The sequence below is a fragment of the Canis lupus genome, chromosome 29, assembly GCF_011100685.1.
Source record: "Canis lupus familiaris isolate Mischka breed German Shepherd chromosome 29, alternate assembly UU_Cfam_GSD_1.0, whole genome shotgun sequence".
In the NCBI taxonomy this organism is placed as follows: domain Eukaryota; kingdom Metazoa; phylum Chordata; class Mammalia; order Carnivora; family Canidae; genus Canis; species Canis lupus.
In genome coordinates, this window is record NC_049250.1 from 36,647,135 (window position 1) to 36,672,184 (window position 25,050).

Here is a 25,050-nt window from a genome sequence, read left to right on the forward strand (position 1 = left end):
TAAAATATCACCTTTTATTTTCTCAGGCACACAAGTGATCTGGGATATCAATTATCACCCTTCGAATTATCTATTTTAAATCTTCTGGTATCGTAGAAAATAGTTTGCAGCAATCACTCAGCAATTTAGAAGTACCAAGTTATAATTTAGTTGTGTAATTAACAGTTCATGTTCAATATGCAAAGTTATTAGAACTCCTGAGTTTCAAATATTCTGTGGACACAGGTGATTCCTCTCCCTTCTTTAAAGGCTTTTAAAAAGAGATGAGCTTTAAAAGAATTATATCCTATATAGCTTATTGTAATAGAAATCAGCAATGTCCAATCTAAAAACCAGAGAGTGTTATTTTAGCTATTGTTCTGATAAGTGAGGGGCCTCCGAAACAAAATTCCATCACTGAAGTCATCAACCTAGGCCAGTATCACTGTTCCTGAGGTCCTCATGAACCTTTCTTTTTCTCTGCGAATGCCACTTGCTTTTGAATAGCATGGATTTACCATGCATCTAAAGACTGGCCCGTATCACCCTGGCAGATAACCTAGCTACTTTCTCAAGCATTCTAAAGCTAGTCCCACAAATTTTGACATAAGTAAGCCATACATAGCACCTTCCCCAGGAACAGTCCAAATCAGCGTCGCACATTTAACACACACAGAACTGCTGGGACTTGCTGGAAGCTGTACCACTTAGCTCAGTGACAGCAAGGATAAGTAAGAGAAACTACTGAACTTAGCCTCTCAAGGAGAGAAATAAAACTTTAGAGTCATATCTGACCCTATCAAAGCAAAGTCATCTTAGGAAGGTTTGCAGTTGGTTACGAGGTACATAAAACGAGTATGGCTGGCTCTGGATAAATCCACACAGTCACTTTTGAACACAAACTCAAAACACATGTTCTAATGACAGAGATCTGGTTCTATTATTTTCATAAACCAAAGGGTACAGATTTCAAGTTATTTCACAAATCAGATGATCAAATGAAAATGGACGTGAAAGCACTTAGTAAATTATGTACACGTTTTAAAAAGATGTGCTCTTTAAAAACAATTTACATGACAAAATTTGGCAGAGTAAACAAAAACATTTAACAATAAACCAAAATATATGGAAACTAAGGAAAAGGCCCAAAAGAGTTAAAAATGGAATGTATCTTTCATCAGATTTAGAAATTAGGTATGTTGTATGCTTTTTAAAATGTGCATAAAACAACTTCATACTGCAAAATAAAAACATTTTATTTTACAAATACACACTCTATAACGGGAGGCATTATTTGGGCAACATAAAAGGAACCTGTAAAATCTGTTACTGCCATAAATCTGGGATGCAAGGTTAAAGATGGGGTGAATAAGGCATGGCAATGCTTCATAAAATTTATAGAGAGCACATCCAATACCCAGTAACCAAATTCAGCTATCAAATAACATGAATATAATAGGTTGCTGTTTACCTGGAGGCCAGAAATAATCAAGAAAAGGAAAACTGCAGCTTTACATTAGTAATTTAGAAATAGTAAATCCATACTATTTTAAGTAAAAATGGATGATTTTATTATATAAAATTATAATTGGCAGCATATGGAAAAATTATTTCTCTTCTACCTTTTATATATTTAAGTATGAAGCAAAATGCAATAATTGGAAGAACTCATTACAAACTACCAAAAGGTATTTATTTGGTGAAATTATTCAAGTTACAAAATGCTAAGTAAATAAATGCACTTCAAAATACATGAAGTGTAACACAAGTCTGAAAGGAATGATCTTAAATGATTCCTCTAACAAAAACTAACCAACAAACAAGAAGCACAAGAAAAATATTGTCAAGGTTAGGCAAAGAAGAATAAATCAAGCATATTGTTCATTGAGATTATTAAACTAAAGTTACTTTTAAAAATAAAAATAATTAGGATAAAAAAAAGAATAAGAATATTCTAATATCTTATTTTTTTTTTTCTATCAATGAAAGAAAGAAGGATTTGGAGGCCAATTAACTACTGTAGACTCTCGGATCAGGTGCACTGAGTTCTTCTTGATGTGGACATATCAGTGAACTTCACTGTGACCCAAAGGTGAGAAAAGTTATACATGATGAAGGAAAGGAAAACAATTATAACTGCAATCAAGCAAAAAACTTACGCGTTAAAATTATCGAGTGCAATGTGTCTCTAGCAGAAGACTAGAATACTCTGCTTCCAAAGAATTCTTTTGCACTTTAATAAATCAGGGCAAAGGTTTTACCCTAATAAAAGGCAAATGGGGGATCCCTGGGTGGCTCAGCGGTTCAGCGCCTGCCTTTGGCCCAAGTAGTGATCCTGGAGCCCCGGGATCGAGTCCCGCATTGGGATCCCTGCGTGGAGCTTGCTTCTCCCTCTGCCTGTGTCTCTGCCTCTCTCTCACTGTGTGTGTCTCATGAATAAATAAATAAAATCTTAAAAAAAAAAAAAAAGAAAAAGAAAAGAAAAGGCAAATGGGAGGTCTCTGATAAGGTGGAATTTTCATGGCAAAAAAAAAAAGAGATACCAACCGGAAAATTTGCATTTGTATCTATAATCTGGGTTGTAAAAAAATGAATCAAGTTCACAATTAAACCATTTTAAAAACAAGGTGATATATGAGTAATACATAGGTCATATTAATCATATGCCAAATTATTGTATGCTATAGTCCTAAGTGCTACTAATAAATACACTCAATTCATGCTACAAGAGAAAGAATTGAGACTTAATTTCACATTTCAGAATTCCTGAGTCTTATCAGAGAAAAACAAGTACCAAAAAACAAATCAAATAAACCTACCTTATTGTAGGGCAAATAATACAAATTTGGGTATTAACGTTATAGTTTTAAAGCTGAAGACTATGGGGACATATATGTAATTCAGTGGACTTATAAACATGATTTTAAAGCTTGGTTTTTTTAAAAAGGCGATTTGATCAAACAAGGCCACCTGAGTGACATCTTCAATGATGGTAAGCCCATCATTTTAAAGGAAAAAATCTTTATCTCAAAGCCTAATGATGAATATAAAAAGAAAAAGAAGTTTATTTTACTAAAACTTTTTAGTAAGACTGCAATGGGACAGCCCTTTGATGAAAGATCTAAGGAGAGTAAAGCCGATGAAATGAAGTTAGAACATGGGTTCTAATTTGAGCCACCACCCATTAAATGATTTCCCTTTTGCTTTGCATATTACACAGTGAAAATTAAAAAGTATCTTAAGAGCACTTCAGTCCCACAATGTAGGATTTAAGCTTGTGTGAATAGGTGTAAATGGCCCTGCAATGATGCTTGCAAAAATACATTCAACCAAAAGTTAATGTCTATTTCTAACTTAGTCTGGAAAATGGAAGCAAAGTGGTCCCATTTAAAACAAAAAGCAAAACAAAAAAACCACTACATTTTCTGAAAAGGACAAAGAACATCTAAATAATATCATACATTTAAAAGTATATACTTTTACTCATCATTTTAAGTAGGGAAGATGCTTACAACTAATATTCATGGACTTTATAAATAAAGACACTAGGCAGAAAAATATTTGGGTTATTTCTCTGTTCATAAGTACCCAGAAAGAAAACAATTAAAAAAACACTAAAGTGCAGACCTATAGGCCATTGAGGGCATAATAAATGATCAAGAGGTGCAGCCCATATTTGCATCTACATTTACACTTACATATCCAGAAAATGATCTTCCTTTAAAAAAATTGTGCAATTTAAAAACTAGTCAGTTTTGTTTGTGCCGTAATACAATTAGAACTTGTCTCTGCCCACTAGAGTAAGGTGACCACTAGACCTTGGACAGCACACTAGCTCTTGACAATCATACATTTCATTAGAGTCATACAATATTGATTCCACCTCCAGAAAATGTTAGGGTCCTCTTGTTGTAGAATGAAGAGCCACTGGTATTTGGTTGATTGCCTTTAACCAGAGAGGTTTTCAGTTCCATTTCACAAGCTACAATAGCTGCATTCAATTCCACTTGAGCTCGATGAACTACATAAAACATGAGGCCTATGCTTATAATAATCTGTGAATAAAAACAAAACATTAAAGTTAATAATATTTTACACAGAAAAAAGAGGGAGGAATAAACCCAATAAATTTGGATTAGAAATGTTTCAAGCAGGACGCTACTCAAATATGGTCAGGTAAGAATTTTAAATAGGTTATCACCATTGCCATTTATGCTTTCCTCTGCTGCTTCTACTGGGAGTAGAGGCTACAACATATAAGTGACCGACATAGGGTATCAGGTTAACCCAAGGCAAGCATATACATCCCTTTTAATCTATATAAATGTTTGCTTGATACAAATCAAACTTGCCTCTTTGTACCAAAAAGCTTCTTTCAAGGAAAAAAAAAAATGTCTACAACAGAGGTCTGCTGGCTGAATTTTATTCATGTAATTAATGTAATATCATATCTTGCATGACTATAAATGTCCATAGGTATTCCTAAGTCCATTTAGAGAGAAGCACTACCATATGCACATGAACTACCTTCGTGCAGCCAAAACTTAAAATATTAAGAACCACTTTATTTTTTTATTTTAATTTTTTTAATTTTTATTTATTTATGATAGTCACAGAGAGAGAGAGAGAGGCAGAGACACAGGCAGAGGGAGAAGCAGGCTCCATGTACCGGGAGCCTGACGTGGGATTCGATCCCGGGTCTCCAGGATCGCGCCCTGGGCCAAAGGCAGGCGCTAAACCACTGCGCCACCCAGGGATCCCTAAGAACCACTTTTAAAAAATGAAATGCCAATAAACTTCAAAAGAAATTGACAAGAGATCGTGAACATGAAATTGTGCTTAGGGAAAAAACAAAAATAAAGGGAAACATGGTGATAAAAAAAAAAAAAAAAGGCGAGTCAAAGGGATACTAGAAAAAGCACTGAAATGAAAGTCAGGTGCTGGTCTAGGTTTAGCCACTCAACTAGTGATATGATTTCACATCACTATGTGTGCTTCTCCCACTGTCCAATAGGAAGTTGTGATTCCTCTTTATGTGTTTTTTTTTAATTTTTTTAATTTTTTATTGGTGTTCAATTTACTAACATACAGAATAACCCCCAGTGCCCGTCACCCATTCTCCTCTTTATGTGTTAATGTGCTTTAACATTCTATGTTCATCACAATGTTTAGGCAGTACATATCTTCTAAATGGTACTTATTCCAAAACTTCATTTGTAAATCAGTTCTTCAGAGTTTGGAGCAAATATTCTCAGTGCAACAAGGTTATTAGAACAGGTGATGTTTAATGACCCAGTAAGTTTCAAAGGCTGCTCTAACCATAGTGACCCTAAAATATAACACTGTTTCAATTAAACATGCTCATAATTTTAATAGTTTTTGTGGGAAAGCACTGAGGGTAGTGGGAGAAGGATAGAGGCAGAGCACACGGGGGGGGGGGGGGGGGGGGGGCGGGGTTCCAAGAGGGGAATTTGGAACTCGTTGGGGGGGGGGCACTAGTAAGTGGGTATCCATTCCTCAATATAATTCTGAGCAAATTAGGTATTTTAAAGGTGGGCCTTCAAATCTTCTGTTTGTTCTCTAACAGGTTAGTTCTCTTTAAAAAAAACAAGATCTGCTTTCTGAAAACCCAAGGATTTGATACTTATCAGTGTTATGGTGATGCCATGAAAAGACATGGAAAAGATGTTAGAAACAATTTAGGAAGGGTATAGATGAGATGCTAAGCTCTGCCTCAGACATGCTGCATTTGAGGTGCCTAACAGATACCCAAACCGTTCAGGGAATGGGTCCAAAGCTATGGAAAGAAGGCTGAGCTCTTGTATTAAGGTAGTCCTTACACAAATAAACATGATAGCAGCCACCACAGTAACAGGATTTGCCAAAAAGGAAAGTTTTCAGAGTAAGAACAGAAAGGAACACCAATTTTGGGGTGAAAAGAGGAAGAGATGCTGATAAATGAACCAGGTAAGCAGGAAAAAAAAAATTCTAAGTAGCTAAGGGAAGAAAGTGTTTTTTTTTTTTTAAGTTTTTTAAAAAATTTATTTATTCATGATAGACAGAGAGAGAGAGAGAGGCAGAGACACAGGCAGAGGGCGAAGCAGGCTCTATGCAGGGAGCCTGATGCGGGATTTGATCCCGGGTCTCCAGGATTATGCCCTAGGCCAAAGGCAGGCACTAAACCACTGAGCCACCCAGGGATCCCGGGAAGAAAGTGTTTTAAAAAGGTTTAAAAAGTTTTAAAAGTGTTTAAAAAAGGTTTTTTTAATAAAAGGGCATGGTTAACAGAATCTTAGGTTGCTAAGAGATCAAGCCAGAAGAGAACTGGAAAGTACATCTGATTTCAACAAAGTTAACAATGACATGACAGCCACATCAAGTACGCTCAGATCTAGCAGAAAATTTTTTTTCAGGTTCCTAGTGAGCGTACACTGGCTACATCTTTACATGGGATTTTCCCCAGATGCCCTTCTAGACAGAGGGCCCAGCAATTTGTACTGATTTTTTTTTTTTTTTACCAACACGCCACCACCGTAGTAAAATGTAAAAAACAAAAAACAAAAAAACTTGTTTTAAAAACAAGAGAATCAAACATAAGTAAAAGGACAATCCTTCTACACAAAGGCATCTATCTCTTCCACTGTCAAGTGGAGAGCAAGCTGAGAGCCTGAGCAGAACAGAAGATTATTAGTGGGTTTCTTAGACGAAAATTAAAGGTTTTCTCATTTGAAGGCTTCTGATTTTTCTGGTAGGCAAAGGAGGTGATCTGTTGAGACTGACGAGGAAAAATGGGGATAAAGGAGTCAAAATTGTGAGGAGCTGAGATAGGTTTGCAATAGTCATTAAGGAAATGAGGGAGTGGGAAGACAAAGGAAACAGTTGGGAAATGGGGTAATGTTGAGAAACCAGCAGAAGGTTTGTGACAATGAATTAAATATTACCAATCTGGTTGTATGACTTCCTGAAAACAACAGGTGCAAAGCATATCAAAACTTGGATTCATCCAGGGTTTTGGCTGGTGGGTACACAGAAAAATATAGGGCATGGAGAAGAGTAACGGAATTGAGAGATCACAGAATCCAAGTTGGATCTATTTTGTATTGCTTAATTTTACAATACTGGATTCTATTTAGGTGGCTATAAAGCTCAGAGGCAAATTTGTGGCTTTCTAGTAAAATATGAGAAACCTCATGAATACACTTACTCTACTAACTTTATTATTTTATTTTTTTTTACTCTACTAACTTTAACCTAAGCTTCACCCTTTTCTCCTATGTACTTCCCTCTTCAAGAGGACTTATATGCCCTCCTGTTTTATTCTCCTGTGTATCTTTTGTAAGCTGAATTAAACCCCTTCTGAAATATACGAGGCGAGGCTATAAGTAACATCAATAAATAAAACTGAGGCATAAATACAACTTTACCTTTTGTTGTTGTGGTAGTTACTGTTGTTTTTCACAGATGTCTGGGTTAAGAAATATTTGCTCTTTTTCTCCCATCTTGTATACTAAGCTTAAATTTGTCAGCTCAAAGGGGTAAGAACTTGATGGGGAAAAAAAGAAGGTCCTATATTTTTAGAAACACTTCTGACAAGCATGTGAACTATTTTGTTTTAGTATAATTCTACCAATTACAGTTGAATGATTCACTAAGATGCATAGAAATATAAAGTATCAAGTAGTAAAAATCGTATGAAACCTACTGAAAATAACAAGTTCTAATTATTCAAACATAATGTAAAGGGGAAAAGATACTTCAAATGGATTATTCATTTTCAGGAAACTAGAAAAACATAAAAGGTACTTAAATTTATACTGAAAAAAATCTGAGAATGCAGTGTATGTTAGACTGTTATAGTACCTCAGGATAATTATAAACATAAATTACCATGTAGATATAATGCATAAAAAGTTTAGGATGTCATTAACCTACTACATTAATAAAAATAAATCAACTATAATAAAAACTCTAAACCTAGATTTAGGTTCTTTATGTGTGTGTGCGTGTGTGTGTGTATATATATATATAAACTTTGTATAAAAAAAGTAAAAAAAAAAAAAAAAAAAAGGGATTCCCTGAATGTCAAAAATATTACTCGGGATCCCTGGGTGGCGCAGCGGTTTGGCACCTGCCTTTGGCCTAGGGCGCGATCCTGGAGATCCGGGATCAAATCCCACATCGGGCTCCTGGTGCATGGAGCCTACTTCTCCCTCTGCCTACGTCTCTGCCTCTCTCTCTCTCTCTCTCTCTCTCTGTGACTATCATAAATAAATTTTAAAAAAATATTACAAAATTTTTCCTAAAACTAGCCATTTAGTTGATAAGCTTTATTTATAGTTCAATGTAAATATTCCTGGGTTTACTCTGTTTACTGAACCTGTACTCAAAAACAGAAAGAAAATCAACTCTGGCTTTACCAGTGATTTTAATACAATATAGTACCTGAAAAGTTGAGAATACTGCTAACACTAAATTTCCAATATGATATCGTACGTTTAAGAATAAAACTTAAAACTATCAAGTTAAGGGACCAATAAGATGTTGGCTACCTCAGTGTTATCCACTCAGTAAACGACAGTCCTCATTATGAGTATAGTTTACAGAGTCAAATGCCTTGGTTCATATCGTGATTCTACCCCTTGCAGCTGTGACTTTAGACAAATTACTCTCCACTGGTGTGCCAATAAACTAGCTCTTGGAGATGAGATAGGAATCTTGATTTGGAGCACCTGCCATTTTCCATGGTCTAAATACTCCTGCCACGATCAATTTCAAGTTACCACTGCTGATGTCAGGAGGAGTTGGGAAGAAATGTACACAATTGGCTGGAGATAATAAAAGTACATACCTCCTAGCCTTTGGGTAGGGATTAAATGAGCTTAAATATACAGCATATAAAGCTCTCAGTAAAAGCTACTATCAACGTATTGCTAAATCATCAAAAGTTATGGTGATTTCATATTTTGGTAAATCTCAGGAAAGGACATGTAACACGACTAAAGAAATGGATTTTTTAAACTCTTCCTGTTGCAACTTAAAGGAACTGAGTAAATATGCCTACATAGCAGAATTTTTTATCAATCTTGTAATTGTAGGTATACTATAATTTGCATGTCAATTTGTACCAGTCCATTACACAAATCTTATTTGAATTTGGAATGGAATGGAATAAAGCAATACTTTCTTAAAAAAAAAAATTTGTTCTACATCAAATTGTACTAGAAAAAAATTTCCATTGCCAGTATAATACTCTTTTAAAATTACCAATTGCAGAGTTTAATAATTTGAAGAAAAGGTAAGATAAAAACCCAACTTTACCAAATCTCACTAAAATTATCTTCAGATAGTATTAACAACACTTCACAAAAACTCAAAAAAGAATGAGAACTTTGAAAATCACTGAAAAAAGAACCTTATTTTTCTCAATCTCTTTTTTATTTAAAGAATTTTTGTTTATTTTTATTTGTTTTTTAAAGATTTTATTTATTTATTCATGAGAGACACAGAGAGAGACGCAGACACACAGGCAGAGGGAGAAGCAGGCCTCCCTGCAGGGAGCCCGACGTGGGACTCGATCCCAAGTCTCCAGGATCACACTCTGGGCTGAAGGCGATGCTAAACCGCTGAGCCACCTGGGCTGCCCAAGAATTTTTAATAAGTTTCAATTCAGTTTAATAAACTTCCATATATCCACACAATTAAAATGTAAATGTCAAAATATAAAGTATAATTGAAAGAGAACAAAAAAAGATATAAAAAGGGAAAAATCCTCCTAAATTATTTTCAATGAAATACATTAGGCTTAAATCAGCAATGCCATACAAAAAGAAAATTAAAAAAAAAAAATCAAAATAAAAAAGACCTTTGGCCTCAAACTCACCTGTAAACAAAAAACAAAATATCCACTAACACTCTGTTCTGCAATGACATCTTCCATCGTCCGCAGGGTGGTACCCAAGTAAGAATTCAGAAGCTGAGTAGGGAGCAGTCCAACCGAAGATGCCATCAGATAGTTGGGTAAGGAGAGATCAGTAATCTAGAAGAGCAGATTAAAGCAGATTGATTCATTATCAAGTCAGATTTCCATTTACATAAAACTTTGTACCAACTTAAAAGTACCAAATTTTGGTCTTTCCTAATTTGAGGGAGTAAAAATGGTATTTCGTGACTCTATCCTATGCATTCTAGTTTATATGGATATTATTTTTATTTTGGTATTAGTATTAAATATACATCTTCCTACTTGCATTTCTTTATGGGTTTCCTTGGTCAGAGTGTAATATAAAACAACACAAGTTTTAGAGGTACACGAATAAGAAATGTATAATATAAATAAAACCATCAAACTTTAGCAAGAGAAGGTAAAAGATTTTGAGTAATTATAGAAACATTCCTGGATAAGAATGTTGTGTTATTGTTGTTACTAGTGTTATTAATTTGGTGAATAACTTTTCTATATCCCCCCCTCGGTTTACTAGTATGTAAGGAGGTTATCGACCACTTTACCAAACTTTTTTTCTTTTTGCTAATATTAAGATGTTTGTTGTTGTAGGTTTTTTTTTTTTTTTAAGATTTTATTTAGGGATCCCAGGGTGGCGCCCCGGGATCGAATCCCACGTCGGGCTCCCTGTGCATGGAGCCTGCTGCTCCCTCTGCCTACGTCTCTGCCTCTCTCTCTCTCTCTCTGTGACTATCATAAATAAATTTAAAAAATTAAAAAAAAAATTTATTTATTTATTCATGAGAGACTCTGAGAGGGAGGCAGCCTGATGCGGGACTGGATCCCAGAATCCGGGATCACAGCCTAAGCCAAAGGCAGATGCTCAGCCACTGAGCTGCCCAGGTGCCCCAAGATCTGGTATTTTAAAAGAGTGACGTACAGTTACTCTAACTACAATCTAACCCAATCTAATGAATGTGTAATTCCTACTTTCAATAAAGCTACATTCATCTCTACTCAGATGATTAGCTGGAGATCCACCATTGCTGGTTTGGAAAGAACACTACAGTGACTGGTTAACAATTTAACTAAATAATTACTGACTCCATGCTGCCCAGGCCAAGATGTTCTGGCAGGTGCCTGCGAGAGACAGAAAGGAAGATGCGACTCCTACCTCAAAGGATTTACACACTGGCAAAGACACATCAACTACCTAAAAATAGGTGATAAGGGATTCTGGAGAAGGATCTTAAAGGGTAAACAGGGATTAATTTTAGCTGCAGGAATAGGGGCCAGAGGGCAACCATGTGGAAGAAGAGGCATTTGAAATGGACTCTGAAAACAAAACATGGTTTGGCAGGCAGAGACAGGTGGGAGGGGGAAGCTAAGGTGTTCTGAGAATGAGCAAGGACAACGTGGCACGGAAGGTACAGGATGTATCAGTGCGGTTGGCAGTGGGGTTTGGGTAGTTTACAGAGCACACGCAAGGGAACCCTATACAAGGCAAGTACTTGGGGTGACACTTGTTAGGGGCCTGCAGGTGAAAAGGGAAACGAGTCTGTATCCAGGAGAAGAGCACCGGAGAGCCTCGTCAAACAACGAGGTGAAGAGAGGCTCCTGTCAGTTTGGGGTACCTACAGCAACAGAGACCTTCCTACAGAACGAACACGCCAAATGTATAAAATGGGAACACACGGCAAAACGATGAATCACAAAAGTCATGATATTGCAGTTAATAATAGAACATTACATGTTTTGGAAGTTGTCTTTAAGTATTTAAGTTGCAAAATATCAGAATGCAAAGCTTCAGTCCATAGTCTTTAAATGTGATGAAGTTTCTCTAAGGAAAACATAAAACTGACATTCAGATGTGAAGTCAGTAATACCCAAAAGGCGATGTTAAGCACATCTCCTAAGCGGGAAACAAGCCTGCAACTCAACTCTTTAACAAGACCTTTGTCCAAAGCAGAAATCAAATATCGCCAAGCCTTTTATTTTTTTTTTAATTATTATTTTTTTTCCTGCCAAACCTTTTATGACAAAAACCTCATCCTGGGGAAAAAGCAGGGGTCACTGTTTATATATATGTCCCTTCTGAAAAGCTGTATGTCTAAAGAGAGTAAAAAACGGATTTTGGCTAATCATTCTCGAGTTCTGCTGGAGTGTCAAATAATTTAACCAGTACGGCAACACACAGACACACACATTTTTCGACTGTTTACTGACTTCGTTGAGATGAACAGATTGCAAATTATTCCAGCATTTCCTCTAAGCTCATATCCTATTCAGGATGGGCATCCAGCTCCATTCTTTGAAGAACATAAATCTCAAACGGGGATGTCATTGTTATCCTGTGGCTCCGCTTCTGTGATCATTAAAACTCCAGGAAGAGTTTAAAAAGGATGCTTTTAATCCTCCAAAAGCACCGCAGAGGCACCTGCGTTCTTATTCCCGAAGGTACTGTGCTTTGCTTAGAGGTGTGATTTGTTTCTCTGGGCCAGTAAGGGTTAATGTAGACCATGACCTTATACCAAAGAGATCATGAAAACAGAGAGCCCATCTGAGAGGGGGAGGGGGAAAGAAAGAAGAAAAAAAGAAAAGAAAAATGCTTAACTCTAAAGAGCAAGAGCTGACTGATGTTTGGGGCTGAGAGTAAGAAAACCTCTATCTTCAGATGGATCACTCAGATGCTCCTGGAAGTGGGGACTGCTGCCCCTCAGGCACAGCACAAAGTATAGCTCCCCCCAGAAAGCTCCCCCCCCCCTCCCCGCTTCCTCAGTTTCCAAATATTTATGCAATGGCTTTACTGGCTTTAAGTGAATCCACTAAGAAACTATATAATTTTTATTTATTTATTTATTTATTTATTTATTTATTTATTTTTTTTAATTTTTTTATTTATTTATGATAGTCACAGAGAGAGAGAGAGAGGCAGAGACACAGGCAGAGGGAGAAGCAGGCTCCATGCACCGGGAGCCCGACGTGGGATTCGATCCCGGGTCTCCAGGATCGCGCCCTGGGCCAAAGGCAGGCGCCAAACCGCTGCGCCACCCAGGGATCCCAGAAACTATATAATTTTTACACTGAATATCTTGACATGGATCTAATGAAGAATATAAAGGTGATCTGTGTTCAGGAGAGCTCGAATTTTACCCACAGTTCTGCGAATCTTAGTTTCAGCAAAGTATGCTTTCCTGAATTTTCTTGGCTTATACAATAAGGATGCTGTTTTTTTTTTTAATACTTTTTATTTATTCACAAGAGACGCAGATTGAGAGAGAGAGAGAGAGAGAGAGAGAGAGAGGCAGAGACACAGGCAGAGGGAGAAGCAGGCCCCATGCAGGGAGCCTGACGTGGGACTCGATCCCGGGGTCTCCAGGATCACACCCTGGGCCGAAGGCAGGCGCCAAACCACTGAGCCACCCAGGTGTCCCAAGGATGCTGTTTAATCGAGAAAGTTGCAATGAAGGTAAATTCCAATTAAAAACATGTCTTATAATATATAGAAAAAAATCGTAAACCCCCAAAATAATTTTAAGAAAGGAATGGTCAAAGGAAACGAAAACGAATATGGTTTCATCTTTTCATCTAATTACTATTTATTTGACAAACTGTGTGTCTTACTGTATATATATCCTCAAAATACTATCGATATTTCACAAACAGTTGCAAATGGCAACTACAACTATGTATACGCGGACCTCTTCCAGGAAATACAGTCCAGTACTGTGACTGTACTGCTCTTCTGTACGAGTTTCTTTTCTCTAGCACACTCCACTATACGAATACAGTAGATAATACATTACCTGTATGTAGTAACAGACAAAATATCTGTGAATCGACTCCTTAAGCTGTCCCTAAGGCTTCCTAGGGCTTCCGGCCAACAGTAGGCTATTTGTAGTTAAGTTTTCGGGGAGTCAGAAGTTATATGTAGATCTGTGACTGAGCAGGGGCGGGGTGGGGGTCGACCCTGTGTCGTTTGAGGGTCACCGGTGGTTTTCACCTCCAGAAATATAAAAACTTCACCACCAGTATAAGAAAAAAAAAACATGAAAAAAAAAAAAAACCATGAACTTATTCACCCTTCCTTTTCCTTCCCTCCCCAAGATACCTCTCCCCCTCTGTCCCCAATCACAGTCCCTCTAGCCAGACACCTCAGAAGTCAGTGACAGGCTCATTCCTCCCTCCTGCCCATCTTGTCCGTCCACTTGCTAAATCCCTAAAAAACCTACCTACTGTCTGTTCTATCCCTATTCAGTCTCTCCTCTCTAGTTCCCACAGGGAGACCTCCCCACCACTCACCACCTATGCTAAATCCTGAAGAAATCTTTTAAAAATGCAAATCTAGTCCTGCATTAATCCTTTCCCACTGCCATCAGAGTAAGGTTGGGGTTCACTTCAGCAGGCAACGTGCTTGACGCCCCAGACTCTGATGATCTCCTGTTTCACATCACATTATGTTCCAGGCACATCAAAATTCTCTTGTTCTTAGAACACTCCTTGCTCGCTTTTCCTTCTGGGCCCTTGTACACTGTTCCTTCTGACAAGGAAACTTCTATCTTTCCTCCCACTCCTCTTACTTGGGCAAAAGTCCTGGTCCTCAACCTCAACCATATTTCACTGCTCAGTCATGGATGTCTCTAGCAAACCTTCCCTGAGCTCCCAGGCCTGTGTTAAGAATAGTTCTCAAGTTCTCTGATAGGACACTAGACCCTCCCCATCCCCTTCACACTAGAGAGTGACAGAAGATTTCACCATCTGTTTGCCCTTCGCCCTTTCTCCAGGCTACTAGTTCTGTCAAGAAAGGGACCTGTCTTGTTCTTCATTCTGTCTTTAGCCTCTAGCACGATGCCTACTATGTATTAGGTGCTAAACGTACCAATATTCATCGGATGTGGACTGTAACATCAAAACTACTTATAAACATGGAGACTTCTCATAATTCCTGTTTATAAAGACGTTAGGACAGAAAGTCCACTTGCAATTAGTTGTCCAAAAACCGAAAACACCTTCCCCCAACCCCTCAAAAGGAAATAATGTCATAAATGAAAATTATCAGCAAAATTTATGCCATACCATACCTAGGAATGTTATTGATCTCCTAGACTGCAAGCACTCTAAAGGATTTGAGATGAACTTTGCCTTATTTGCTGCTATGACTCTAGCATCTAGAATAGCAGTGGGTACAGGTTGGGTACCTACCAGTTACTTATTAAGTGAGTACTGAATGAGTACTAGAGGCATTTCCAGTAACCTCCGAGGTCAACCTAATGTCAAGCTTGAGACCCTCTTGTTAAGCAGCAACTGTGAAAGTACTGGGGAAAGTCTTGCTACTGGAAAGAAAAAAAAAAAAAACAAAAACAAGGCATGGGTTCTGAGAGACCCCACTCTAACAGCTGAAGAGGCCTTCAATGTATAGGCTTCTACGGACAAAGATGGTTAGGTCAGTAGGTCTACCTACAATTCAGAGGCCACCTTCATACATACAGACCTTTTCATTAGTTCAATGTACCTAAATTAGGAACTGCTTTTAATGGTTCGTAAATATTTTAGGAGTCACTGATCCATTTGAGAATCTGACTAATACACACACACACACACTAACCCTTTCCCCGAAAAAAAAAAAAAAAAAAAAACAAAAACACACACACACACGTTTCACTGCATATACTTTCTGGAACATACATTTAAAAGATCTTATTGGTAGAGCTGAAAAACGACACAGGCTTATTATTTTTACTCATCCAGCAAAAATTTATCTAATGCCTCTATATCTAAGACCCAGCTCTCAGCAGGGATAAAGATACAAAGACAGAAAACCATAGCTGACAGTGTCCATTTTGAGTCATTCTGTACCACACTTAATGACCAAAATGTTCATTACATCCAGTAAAAGGTCACAAGAATCACTCCCCATGTCATAAAAGGAAAGCACAGGCATTCATTAATGCAAAGTCTACAAAAATAAACGCCAAAATCTTAATGATTGTTTTCTTCTCTGTACTTAGCCATACTTCTCAATTTTTACAATGAACACTGCTAAACAAATACTGCAGTGAATCAGTATTAACAGTGAGAAGAAAGGATCATTAGATAATGCTGGAACGGTGACAAGTATCATGACCCATCATCTGCATCTGAGTCTATGGTCATAAATATAATACAGAATAAGAATTTAAGATGAGAAAACATTTTTATAAAACATACTACTGCCAAACTGTTAAAAGAAGGAGGCATGTTAAATTGTTGCTCAGAACATCTGCCTTCTTAAGAGCAAACTATGAGACCTTGTCTAACCTCTTTCTTTACGAATAAGAAGACGGGGCCAGTCATTAAATGACTTCACCAAAGTCACAGAGGAACTGAGACAGAACTATAGGTCCCCAAAAGTCCACGAGGCTAAGACTTTACCATAATTGTGGTCTTACAATCACGAGCCAGTCCAAAACTTTTATTTACTTGTAAAATTAATTTCAACTGTGACCTAAATTACTAAAACTCTTTTTTTTCTTGACTACTCAGTGCAAAGGTGAGGAAAATACATTAGTTCTATTTGCTTCAAGTTCATCTTTAATTACCTTTCGCTGTCATTTAGTTCGTACCCCGGTTTCACAGCTCCTTGCCCTCCCAAAACCAACAGAAGATCTTTCTGTTGCTGTTTTTAACCAATTATGGACCCACAAAAATAAGTGATTAACAGTTTGCTAACACATAATTCTTTAAAATGATTTCACTGAGAAGTGAGCCAGGGTGATGGGGCCAGGTCTTGTACTTTTAAATTTACTCATTTCTACTTTGTTTGCCTTCTACTCCCAGTACCCAGGTACTTATTGCTTTTGTTTTTAAAAAGATAATTTTCTTAAATGCAAAGGTAAGTAAGATATACAGGAGAGCTTAAGGGCCTCGTCCTACAGATGCAGGGGCCCAGGCTTAATGGTTGTTTTATTACAGTCACTGCTGAAGCTCTAATGCACACTTTTTCTATCAAGTGCCAGGTAAGAAATATTTTAGGCTTTGTAGGCCATGGAGTCTCTGCTGCAACTCTGCCGTTTTAGCTTAAAATGAGGCACAACCAGTACAAACATGAATGAGCATGGCTGTAGTCCAATAATGCTACTTAAAGGCACTGAAATTTGAATTTCATGTACCGTGCACACAATATTCTTCTTTTGACATTTTTTTCCCAATCATTTAAAGATGAAAAAAACCTTTTGGTTTGGGTGACATACAAAATCAGATGGTGGACCCAGCCAGGGACCACAGTTTGTCGACCCCTGCTCTAAAGTCCTGGGATAATGTCTAATTCAACTGTATAGAGCCTTGCCCAGAGCCTGACACATAGGAGGTCCACCTTACATTTATGTGTTGGGCTGTAGGGCAAGTGTTCTGCACCTGGAATCAGGAAATCTCTGAGAAATTCAGCTCTTCTTGGACCAACAGCAGAACCGTGGGTAAGTTCGTTTCTATACCGTTTACTAACTGCGTGCTCCTGGGTTACTTTGCCACCTTGTGCCTCAGTAGTCTTAGTGGTAAAATGAGGCTTAGAGTTGAAAGGAGTGTCAAGCAAGTAACGTGCGCGTGTTAGAACAGCGCCTGACACTTCAGTGTAATACGAATATTTGTTAAGTTACAAAAGAAAAAAAAAATCTGAGTTCTGATGTCCTCTCTTTGGAATGCAGAGGATGGAAAGGAGGAAATGTTAAATAATCAGTCAACTATGTATTCGTCACATCACGTAGCAGGTATCATTAAACACATGTTCCAACAGAAAGTATGGCTTAAAAGAGCAACCATAACTTGCTCAAGATGTCACAGTAAATGTCAGAACCAAGTCTGATTTCAAGTGATAACCAGTCCTCTAAGTAACTTCCTCTTAGTCATGGATAGCTCCTCGAAGACCTGCTGTGATGATTAAGGGGTATCACATATGTAAATCTATACAACCTATGAATAAGACAATCTTTCATGGTATGCTTCATGTTTTTATTTTAGGTTTCAAAGATTAAATGATGATGGATACAAAATTTCCCATGGGGAATTATTTAAGGAAAGGAACCTATCAGATCTTTGACTTTTTTAAGCTTTTCCATGACCAAAGTAAAAAAAAGAGACAGAGACTATTTTTAGGATCTCCCCTCTGGAAGCTGCAAGTACCATTATGAATTCTGTTACCCATGTCAACCAATTATCACATGATACTTTTTGGATTAAAACCGACATTTCACAGAAGGCAACTTAAACTACAGAAAGGGGCAGCCCTGGTGGCGCAGTGGTTTAGTGCCGCCTGCAGCCCCACATCGGGCTCCCTGCAAGGAGTCTGCTTCTCCCTCTGCCTGTGTCTCTGCCTCCTTTCTGTGTCACTCATGAATAAATAAATAAAATCTTAAAAAAAAAAAAAAAAAAACTACAGAAAGTCCAGATGTCTCCAAAGGGGCATCTGAGAGCAGATCTTAAGAGACTACTCTCATGCTCACTACATGTAGGATGTTTGGAATAATAACTGGGATGTTATTCCTGTGAATGTTTTTATTTTCCAACTTTACAGACAAGTTTCTTCTAAGGAAAAGGAAAGGAAAAAGGAAAACCTGACGTTTCAAAGCTACAGACAGGTTTGCTGTTTGAATCAGAAATATCACGTCTACCTCCTAGAATGCTGAGTATTAAAGAAGTTAACACATCAAAGAGCACTTAGTAATTGAGGAAAGGCAAGACACGGGAGAGAGGTATGTATGCTATGAGGGTTTGGAATTTATCCTTAGGGGAAGAGAAAACCCACCAGAGAGTTTCCCAATGGAGAGCAACAAGATCAGATTTGCATTTTAGGGGATGCCTGGGTGACTCAGCAGTTGAGCATCTGCCTTTGGCTCAGGACTGATTCCGGGGTCCTGGGATCGAGTCCTGCATCGGGCTTCCTGAAAAGAGCCTGCTCCTCCCTCTGTCTATGTCTCTACCTCTCTGTGTGTGTCTTATGAGTAAATAAAATCTTTAAAAAAAAAAAAAAAAGATTTGCATTTTAGAAAGATCTTTCTGGAGAGAGAGAAAAGTTGGAAATTCTTGGTCCAAAGGCAAGGAGACCAGGTAGGAGGCAGAGATGCCTGAAACAGAGTAATGGTAGCAGGTCAAATAGAAGTTTTCAGGAGGTTAAGATCCATAGGACTCAGCCAATGATTAGTTGTGGGGGATGAGAGAGAGAGAAGGGAGATAATCAAGTGACAGAGTCATGGAGACTGCCACCAAACACCCCAGTCCTAGCTCCTTCCTGGCACATGCCTAGCTCTTTGAAGTTACCGCTTGCTGGCCAGGTAACTTGTTCAGGCCAGTAAAAAGTGAGATTATTTCCAGATGAAAGCTTGAAAAACCAGTGTGCAATTCACCATGTCACAGTAACGAAGTGAAAGATGATGGTTCTGTCAGCCTGGCTGACAAGTGACCCAGAGCAAAGATTCCCTGCCCCTTCCCCAAACCAAGCTGAACCTGATTCTGTGTCCACAGGTAAGTAAACCTTTACGTTTTAACCCATGGAGATTTAGGGGTTTTTACTACAGCATAATTTAACCTGTCCTGACTGCAGCTGTAAGAAATGCTCATCCGAGACATGTGTCCAGGTCAGAACAATAGGGACACACACAGAAACTATATGCCTATAAATCTGTCTTTATAGGCGGTAATAACTACAGATACAAGATTACATTAAAAGCGGGGGAGGTGGGAGCTTTAAATATTTCCCAGCTCCCCCCCCCCCAAAAAAAAGTGTTTTTTTAAAAAAGGAAAAAATTTCAATAGGTACCTGGGAAATTACATTTCTTTTGATCTAATAACTGCTACTATAAAGTATATGTATGTTTTTCTTACTTCAGTAGTTTCAAAAGTGGAGAGTGTCAGCTTCCTTATCCCTCTTTAGCACGCGTGGAAAAAGCAAAGCAATACAGTCCGTAATAGTCACAAAGCAAAGGAGAGATCCCTCCCTTCTTCTATATACTAACCTTTACGATCCAGTTCCTGGGTCTAAAGTGTAAATACCACTACCCTCACCACTAATAACTGCTAACAGTGACTGAGAATTGCCTGTGTGCCGGGCAAACACCTAAAGCCTTCACTGCACCAGCTTACTGCCCCCTCATAACTCAGCATGGGCCAGTCCAGGACTGTTTCCAAAGCCTATGCCTCTCGTGACCACTACATCTTACTTCCTCTTTAAGGTAAGCTCAGATTAATTTCTTTAATCACGAGCATTAAGAAAATGACTTTTAGCTGGAATAGAGGAGAAAGGGGTGGGAGGGGGAGGATTTTTTTTTAAAAGACAGGAAGGAAAGAAGACAAGAGAGCCATGCCCGGAAAGTGGGGAGCTGTGGGCAGGCAGAGGGGTAGGGGTAGAGAGTTTGGAGATAGAACGAAGATGGAATGAAGCCAGAGAGGGCACAAGTTCAGAAAGTCAGACTAAAATAAGTATCAGCCTGGGCCGCCTGGGTGGCTCAGTGGTTGAGCCTCTGCCTTCGGCTCAGGGCGTGATCCCGGGGTCCTGGGATCGAGTCCCCAAGCCGGGAGCCCGCTTCTCCCTCTGGCTCTCTCTGCGTCTCTCATGAATAAAATCTTTTAAAAAAATAATAAAGTAAGAATCAGCCTACACTAAGCTTTCTTTTCACCCACATACCCTGGGAGAACTCAGTAAACTGTTTTGGTTGAAAGAGCTAATAAAAAAAAAAAAGAAAGAAAAGAAAGAAGAGAAAGAAGAGAAAGAAAAGAAAGGAAAGAGAAGAAAGAAAAGAAAAAAGAAAGAAAAGAAAAAGAAAAAAGAAAAAGAGAAAAAAGAAGAAAAAAGAAAAAAGAAAAAAGAAAAGAAAAGAAGAAAAGAAAAGAAAAGAAAAGACAAGACAAGACATCGCTAAAAAGCAGGTAGTTAAGAAATGAACAAGATGTAACAGACTATATCCCCCGGCTCTACGATCCCCCCTGCTATGGCTATGAGTAAAATTTAACAGTATGACAAACCTTATCAGCCCATCCTGGTTTCAAGCTCCCCCCTTGGTGGTTGAGTGACCCTGAGAAAGTCCCTGGAGGGCTGAGCCTCTGTTTCTCTCACAGTAAAATTATGCCAATGATATCTATTGCAAGAGGCTGTTTTCCATTTTTTTCCTTCTTTTCTCTTGACCCCACAGCACCAACTTAAAAGAGTTACCCCTTGTCAAGTGCAGTTTCAACTACATAATTACCTTACGTTATTCCCAAGCACAAAGTATAACTTCTTTGTATTCATGTAATGTTAAAATATTAAAAAAAAACTATCTTATTTAAAGATTTTATTCATTTATTTGAGAGAGAGAGAAAGAGAGAGAGAGAGAGAGAGAAGAGAGGGTGAAGGTGAGGGGGAGAGAGAATCCTTAAGCAGACTCTCCACTGAGTCCAGAGCAAGATGATATGGGGCTCAAGGCCAGGACCCTGAGGTCAGAACCTGAGCCAAAACCAAGAGTTGGATGTTTAACTGACTGAGCCAACCAAACACCCCAAAATGGTCTTATTTTTAATTAACAAATATATTAGTTCTCATTATATACCCAGGACTACAGTAGCTACTAAACATACAGTGAAGAAATGGAACCATGGGTTGGGCCCCTATCATCAAACCATAGGGCATAGGTTTACCTTAGCATTTACTTAGTACCCAAGTGACCTCGGGTAAGAAAAATAGTAATGGTGACAAAAACCAACACGTGTTTGTTAAGCTAGGTTCTACTGCATGTATTTATCTTGTGTAATTGTCCCAATAATAATCCTATGATGTAAGTAACCACTAGTTTCCCCATTTTGCAAATAATGAACTGACCACAAAGAGGATGAGCAACTTGACCAAGGTCAACAGGTTCTGTGCAGACAGTAGGACTCCAGAGCAGTCAGTCCTGTGCTCCAAACTGTTAAACAACAGTCTACACTATACTCATAAATACACTGTGCAGGGATGATTTAAAGATTAGAAATGACATTTGGGAAGAGCTTAGGATAGGAAGCACACAGTAGGTGAACAAGAAAAAGCACAAGGAGCGCAGCCCAGGTGCCTCAGCGGTTTAGCGCCGTTTTCGGCCTAGGGCGTGACCCTGGGGACCAGGGATCAAGTCCCTCATCGGACTTCCTTGCATGGAGCCTGCTTCTCCTCCTGCCTGTGTCTCTCATGAATAAATAAATAAAATCTAAAAAAAAAAAAAAAAAAGGCAAACTAACAGAACGAAACTCTTTACCGCTCCTTAGTCCCAACCCTCTTCCAAAGTCTTAGAACACTTGATCCATTATTATCCAAGGTTGGGTCAAAGTTCATGTTTATACTTAATACTATAAGTTGTTGTAAAAGGGAAAAATTTAAGGCAAAAAACATATCAAACTACCAAAAACACTAAACTTCCTCTCTACAAAAAGAAAAAAGACCCCTATCTCTTTTCACACCTCCATGACTCTCATTCTACAGTCATTGCTATTGAGTAGAATCAACATGAGATTTGCAAAAGGAATTTAAAAATTAAGAAAAAAAATTCTTGATTTCATCACAAAAATGGTAGGGTTAGAATTCTTTCTTTCTCTTTCTTTCTTTCTTTCTTTCTTTCTTTCTTTCTTTCTTTCTTTCTTTCTTTTCTTCCTTCCTTCCTTCCTTCCTTCCTTCCTTCCTTTTCTTTCTTTCTTTCTTTCTTTTTTAGGTAAACTGCTAGTTTATTGAAATTGCTTAACCTGGTGGTTACAGCTTGTGAAAGTAATATGTTGGTGCGCTAGCAATTGGTGATAAAAATCATTCAAAATAATGAATCAGGAGATATTTAAAAGGATACCACACTCCTAAAAACACCAATTTTTATCTTTTAGGAATCAGCGGTTGGAAATATTAATACAAAACAAGATGAGGAAGTTTCTAGAAACTAACAATTTATTTTCGAAACAATACAATGTGTCAGAATCACTACCATAGTATAAAATACATCTATTCCTACAGTTTTGAGTGCTGTAACCCTTTACTTCCACACACATTATTTAAGTCAAGCTGAAGGGTTGAGTTCCTGGAAATCACTATATGAACTCTATGAATCATTGAATTTGGGGAACTCAGTAACCTAGCTCAATCCCTTCACCTTAGGAAAGAGGAAAGCAGGGACATAGAGTCACTGATGCGTTCGTTCCAAAGTCAGGAAGTTGTCAAGACTGGGTTCTTTTCCTCCAGTCAGATGGTCTCCTCACTAGCAGTATTTCTATTCCTCAATCAGTTGCACCGAGCTAGAGAAAACTAAGTTGGATAAGCAGAACATATGGATACCAGGCAAAAAAAAAAAAAAAAAAAAAAGTGTAGAAGGGGTGTATAAAGAAAAAAAAAAAAAAACATGCTTACTAGGCAAAAGGTTATCTGTCCTATTTTGTTGTATCCCCTACCTAGTGATTTCAAAACCAAGTTCCTCCAAAGAAAAATAAGCGGGACGCCTGGGTGGCTCAGTGGTTGAGCGTCTGTCTGCGGCTCAGGGCCTGACCCCAGGGTCCCAGGATCGAGTCCCTGCAGGGAGCCTGCTTCTCATCCCTCCACCTGTGTCTCTCAGAAATAAATTAAATCTTTAAAAAAAAAAACAAAAGAAAAAATAAGCAAGAGGATGTCCCCTTTTGCATTCTATCAGAGCAAATTCCTTTATGAAGAAAAGACCTCTTAACAAATTTTAGGAGCCTGCTTCCCCCTCTTTCTGTGTCTCTCCTGAATAAATAAATCTTTAAAAAAAGAAAAGAAAAAAAAAAAAAAAAGAAGCAGGAGGATCTCCCCTTTTGCATTCTACCAAAGCAAATTCCTTTATGAAGAAGGGACCTCTTAACAAATTTTGGGAGACTGTCATACGGACTCTGGAGCTACTCCCTGCGCTGTTTACCCAAACACTTCCTTCAGCCGCGGGTCGTTAAAAAAAAGAAAAAAAAAGAAAAAAAAAAAAAAAACTTGGGTCAAAACCCTGGACGCCTTTTTTTAATTTTCCTGGATGCATTTTTGCAAGCAAGAGGAAAAAGCTAGGCGTGTGAAACCTTTGCTCTCTGGAGCCAAAGCTGCTGCAGAAAAAAAAAAAAAAAAAAAAAAAAAAAGGCCAATGGGTAAAATGTGCATTTTTCAGTCGTCTCCCCCTCGGAGGGGGGAGCTGCCTGTTAGCCAGACTGCCCTGCGCCCGGGAGGGGCCGCCGTCCCGCAGCGCGTCTCCCGCGGAGGCCCCGCCGGGGGTCTCGGGCGCGGGTCTCGGGGCGCGCAGGGGGCGGGGCCGCACTTACCGAGAACACGGCGTTCTGGAGCCCGAAAGGTATGGGGGTGAGCCTGGCCAGCGCCACCACCTTGAGGCCGCTCCCGCCCTCCACCACGCGGACCACGGCGCTCAGCCGGCCGCTGCTCTGGATCCTGGCGGCCACCCAGGCGGCGAGCAGGCGCCTGCACACCACGTGCGCGACGAAGGTGCCGATGAGGACGCCCACCACCATCAGCCCCATGCCCAGCACGAAGCCGTACAGGTAGCCGGCCGCCACGTTGAGCACGATGTAGCCCCAGCCGCAGGGGAAGGACACGACGATGAAGCCCACGACGAACAGCAGGACGCCCAGCAGCGAGTCGAGGCTCTCGGCCCAGAGCAGCAGGTGCTGCAGGTAGCGGCGGACCAGCGCCAGCGAGGCGAAGCACAGCGCGGCCAGCACGCACACCAGCGCGGCGCTGCGGCACCAACAGGTGCTGCCCGGGCAGCAGCAGCGCCAGCCCCTCGCCTCCGCCACGCCGCCCAGCGCGCCGCCGCTCCCGGGGCCGCCCGCCGAGGCCCCGCCCGGCGCCGCCAGCTCCGAGGCCGCGGGCGCTCCGGGCCGCTCCAGGCAGGCGCCCAGCAGCACGCCCGAGGCCGAGGCCGCCGCCGCCGCCGCCGCCGCCGCGCCCGCCCCGCCCCGCCCCCGGCCCCGCCCCCGCCGCCCCCGCCCCCGCCCGCCGCCCGCGGCCCCGCGCGCCCCCGGGAGCCCCGGGAGCACCGCGGGCGGCAGGAGCCGGGGCAGCGCCTGCAGCAGCCGCCCGCCGGGGCCCCGCATGCCTCGGCCGCCGCGGGCGCTCAGCCCGCCAGCCCCTCCGCCGCGGCGCCGGCCGGGCGGCGGCCCCTCATGGCGCC

At 39.8% G+C, this 25,050-nt stretch overlaps 1 protein-coding gene across 2 annotated transcripts; it reads right to left on the bottom strand.

The window, feature by feature from the left end:
• On the bottom strand, positions 1 to 24,973 carry TMEM64 (transmembrane protein 64). Of its 2 annotated transcripts, XM_038579718.1 has the most exons (3): positions 24,185 to 24,973; positions 9,860 to 10,015; positions 1 to 4,034 (listed from the first exon to the last, which is right to left on the bottom strand). In XM_038579718.1, the coding sequence occupies exons 1-3, from the start codon at positions 24,971 to 24,973 to the stop codon at positions 3,843 to 3,845; spliced, it is 1,137 nt and encodes a 378-aa protein (XP_038435646.1). In that variant the 3' UTR covers positions 1 to 3,842. The 2 variants fall into 2 exon arrangements, with proteins under 2 accessions (XP_038435646.1, XP_038435647.1); XM_038579719.1 differs by lacking the exon at positions 9,860 to 10,015.
• Positions 24,974 to 25,050: the final 77 nt, after the last annotated feature.

What these genes read in the sequence shown, in the direction of transcription:
- TMEM64 (XM_038579718.1), bottom strand. Translation starts at nt 24,973, where the DNA reads ATGCGGGGCCCCGGCGGGCGGCTGCTGCAGGCGCTGCCCCGGCTCCTG. An exon ending in TCCAGAACGCCGTGTTCTCG is followed by an intron (nt 10,016 to 24,184) that starts GTAAGTGCGGCC and finishes CTGCTCTTCTAG; the next exon opens with ATTACTGATCTCTCCTTACC. An exon ending in ATTTTGTTTTTTGTTTACAG is followed by an intron (nt 4,035 to 9,859) that starts GTGAGTTTGAGG and finishes TTTTATTCACAG; the next exon opens with ATTATTATAAGCATAGGCCT.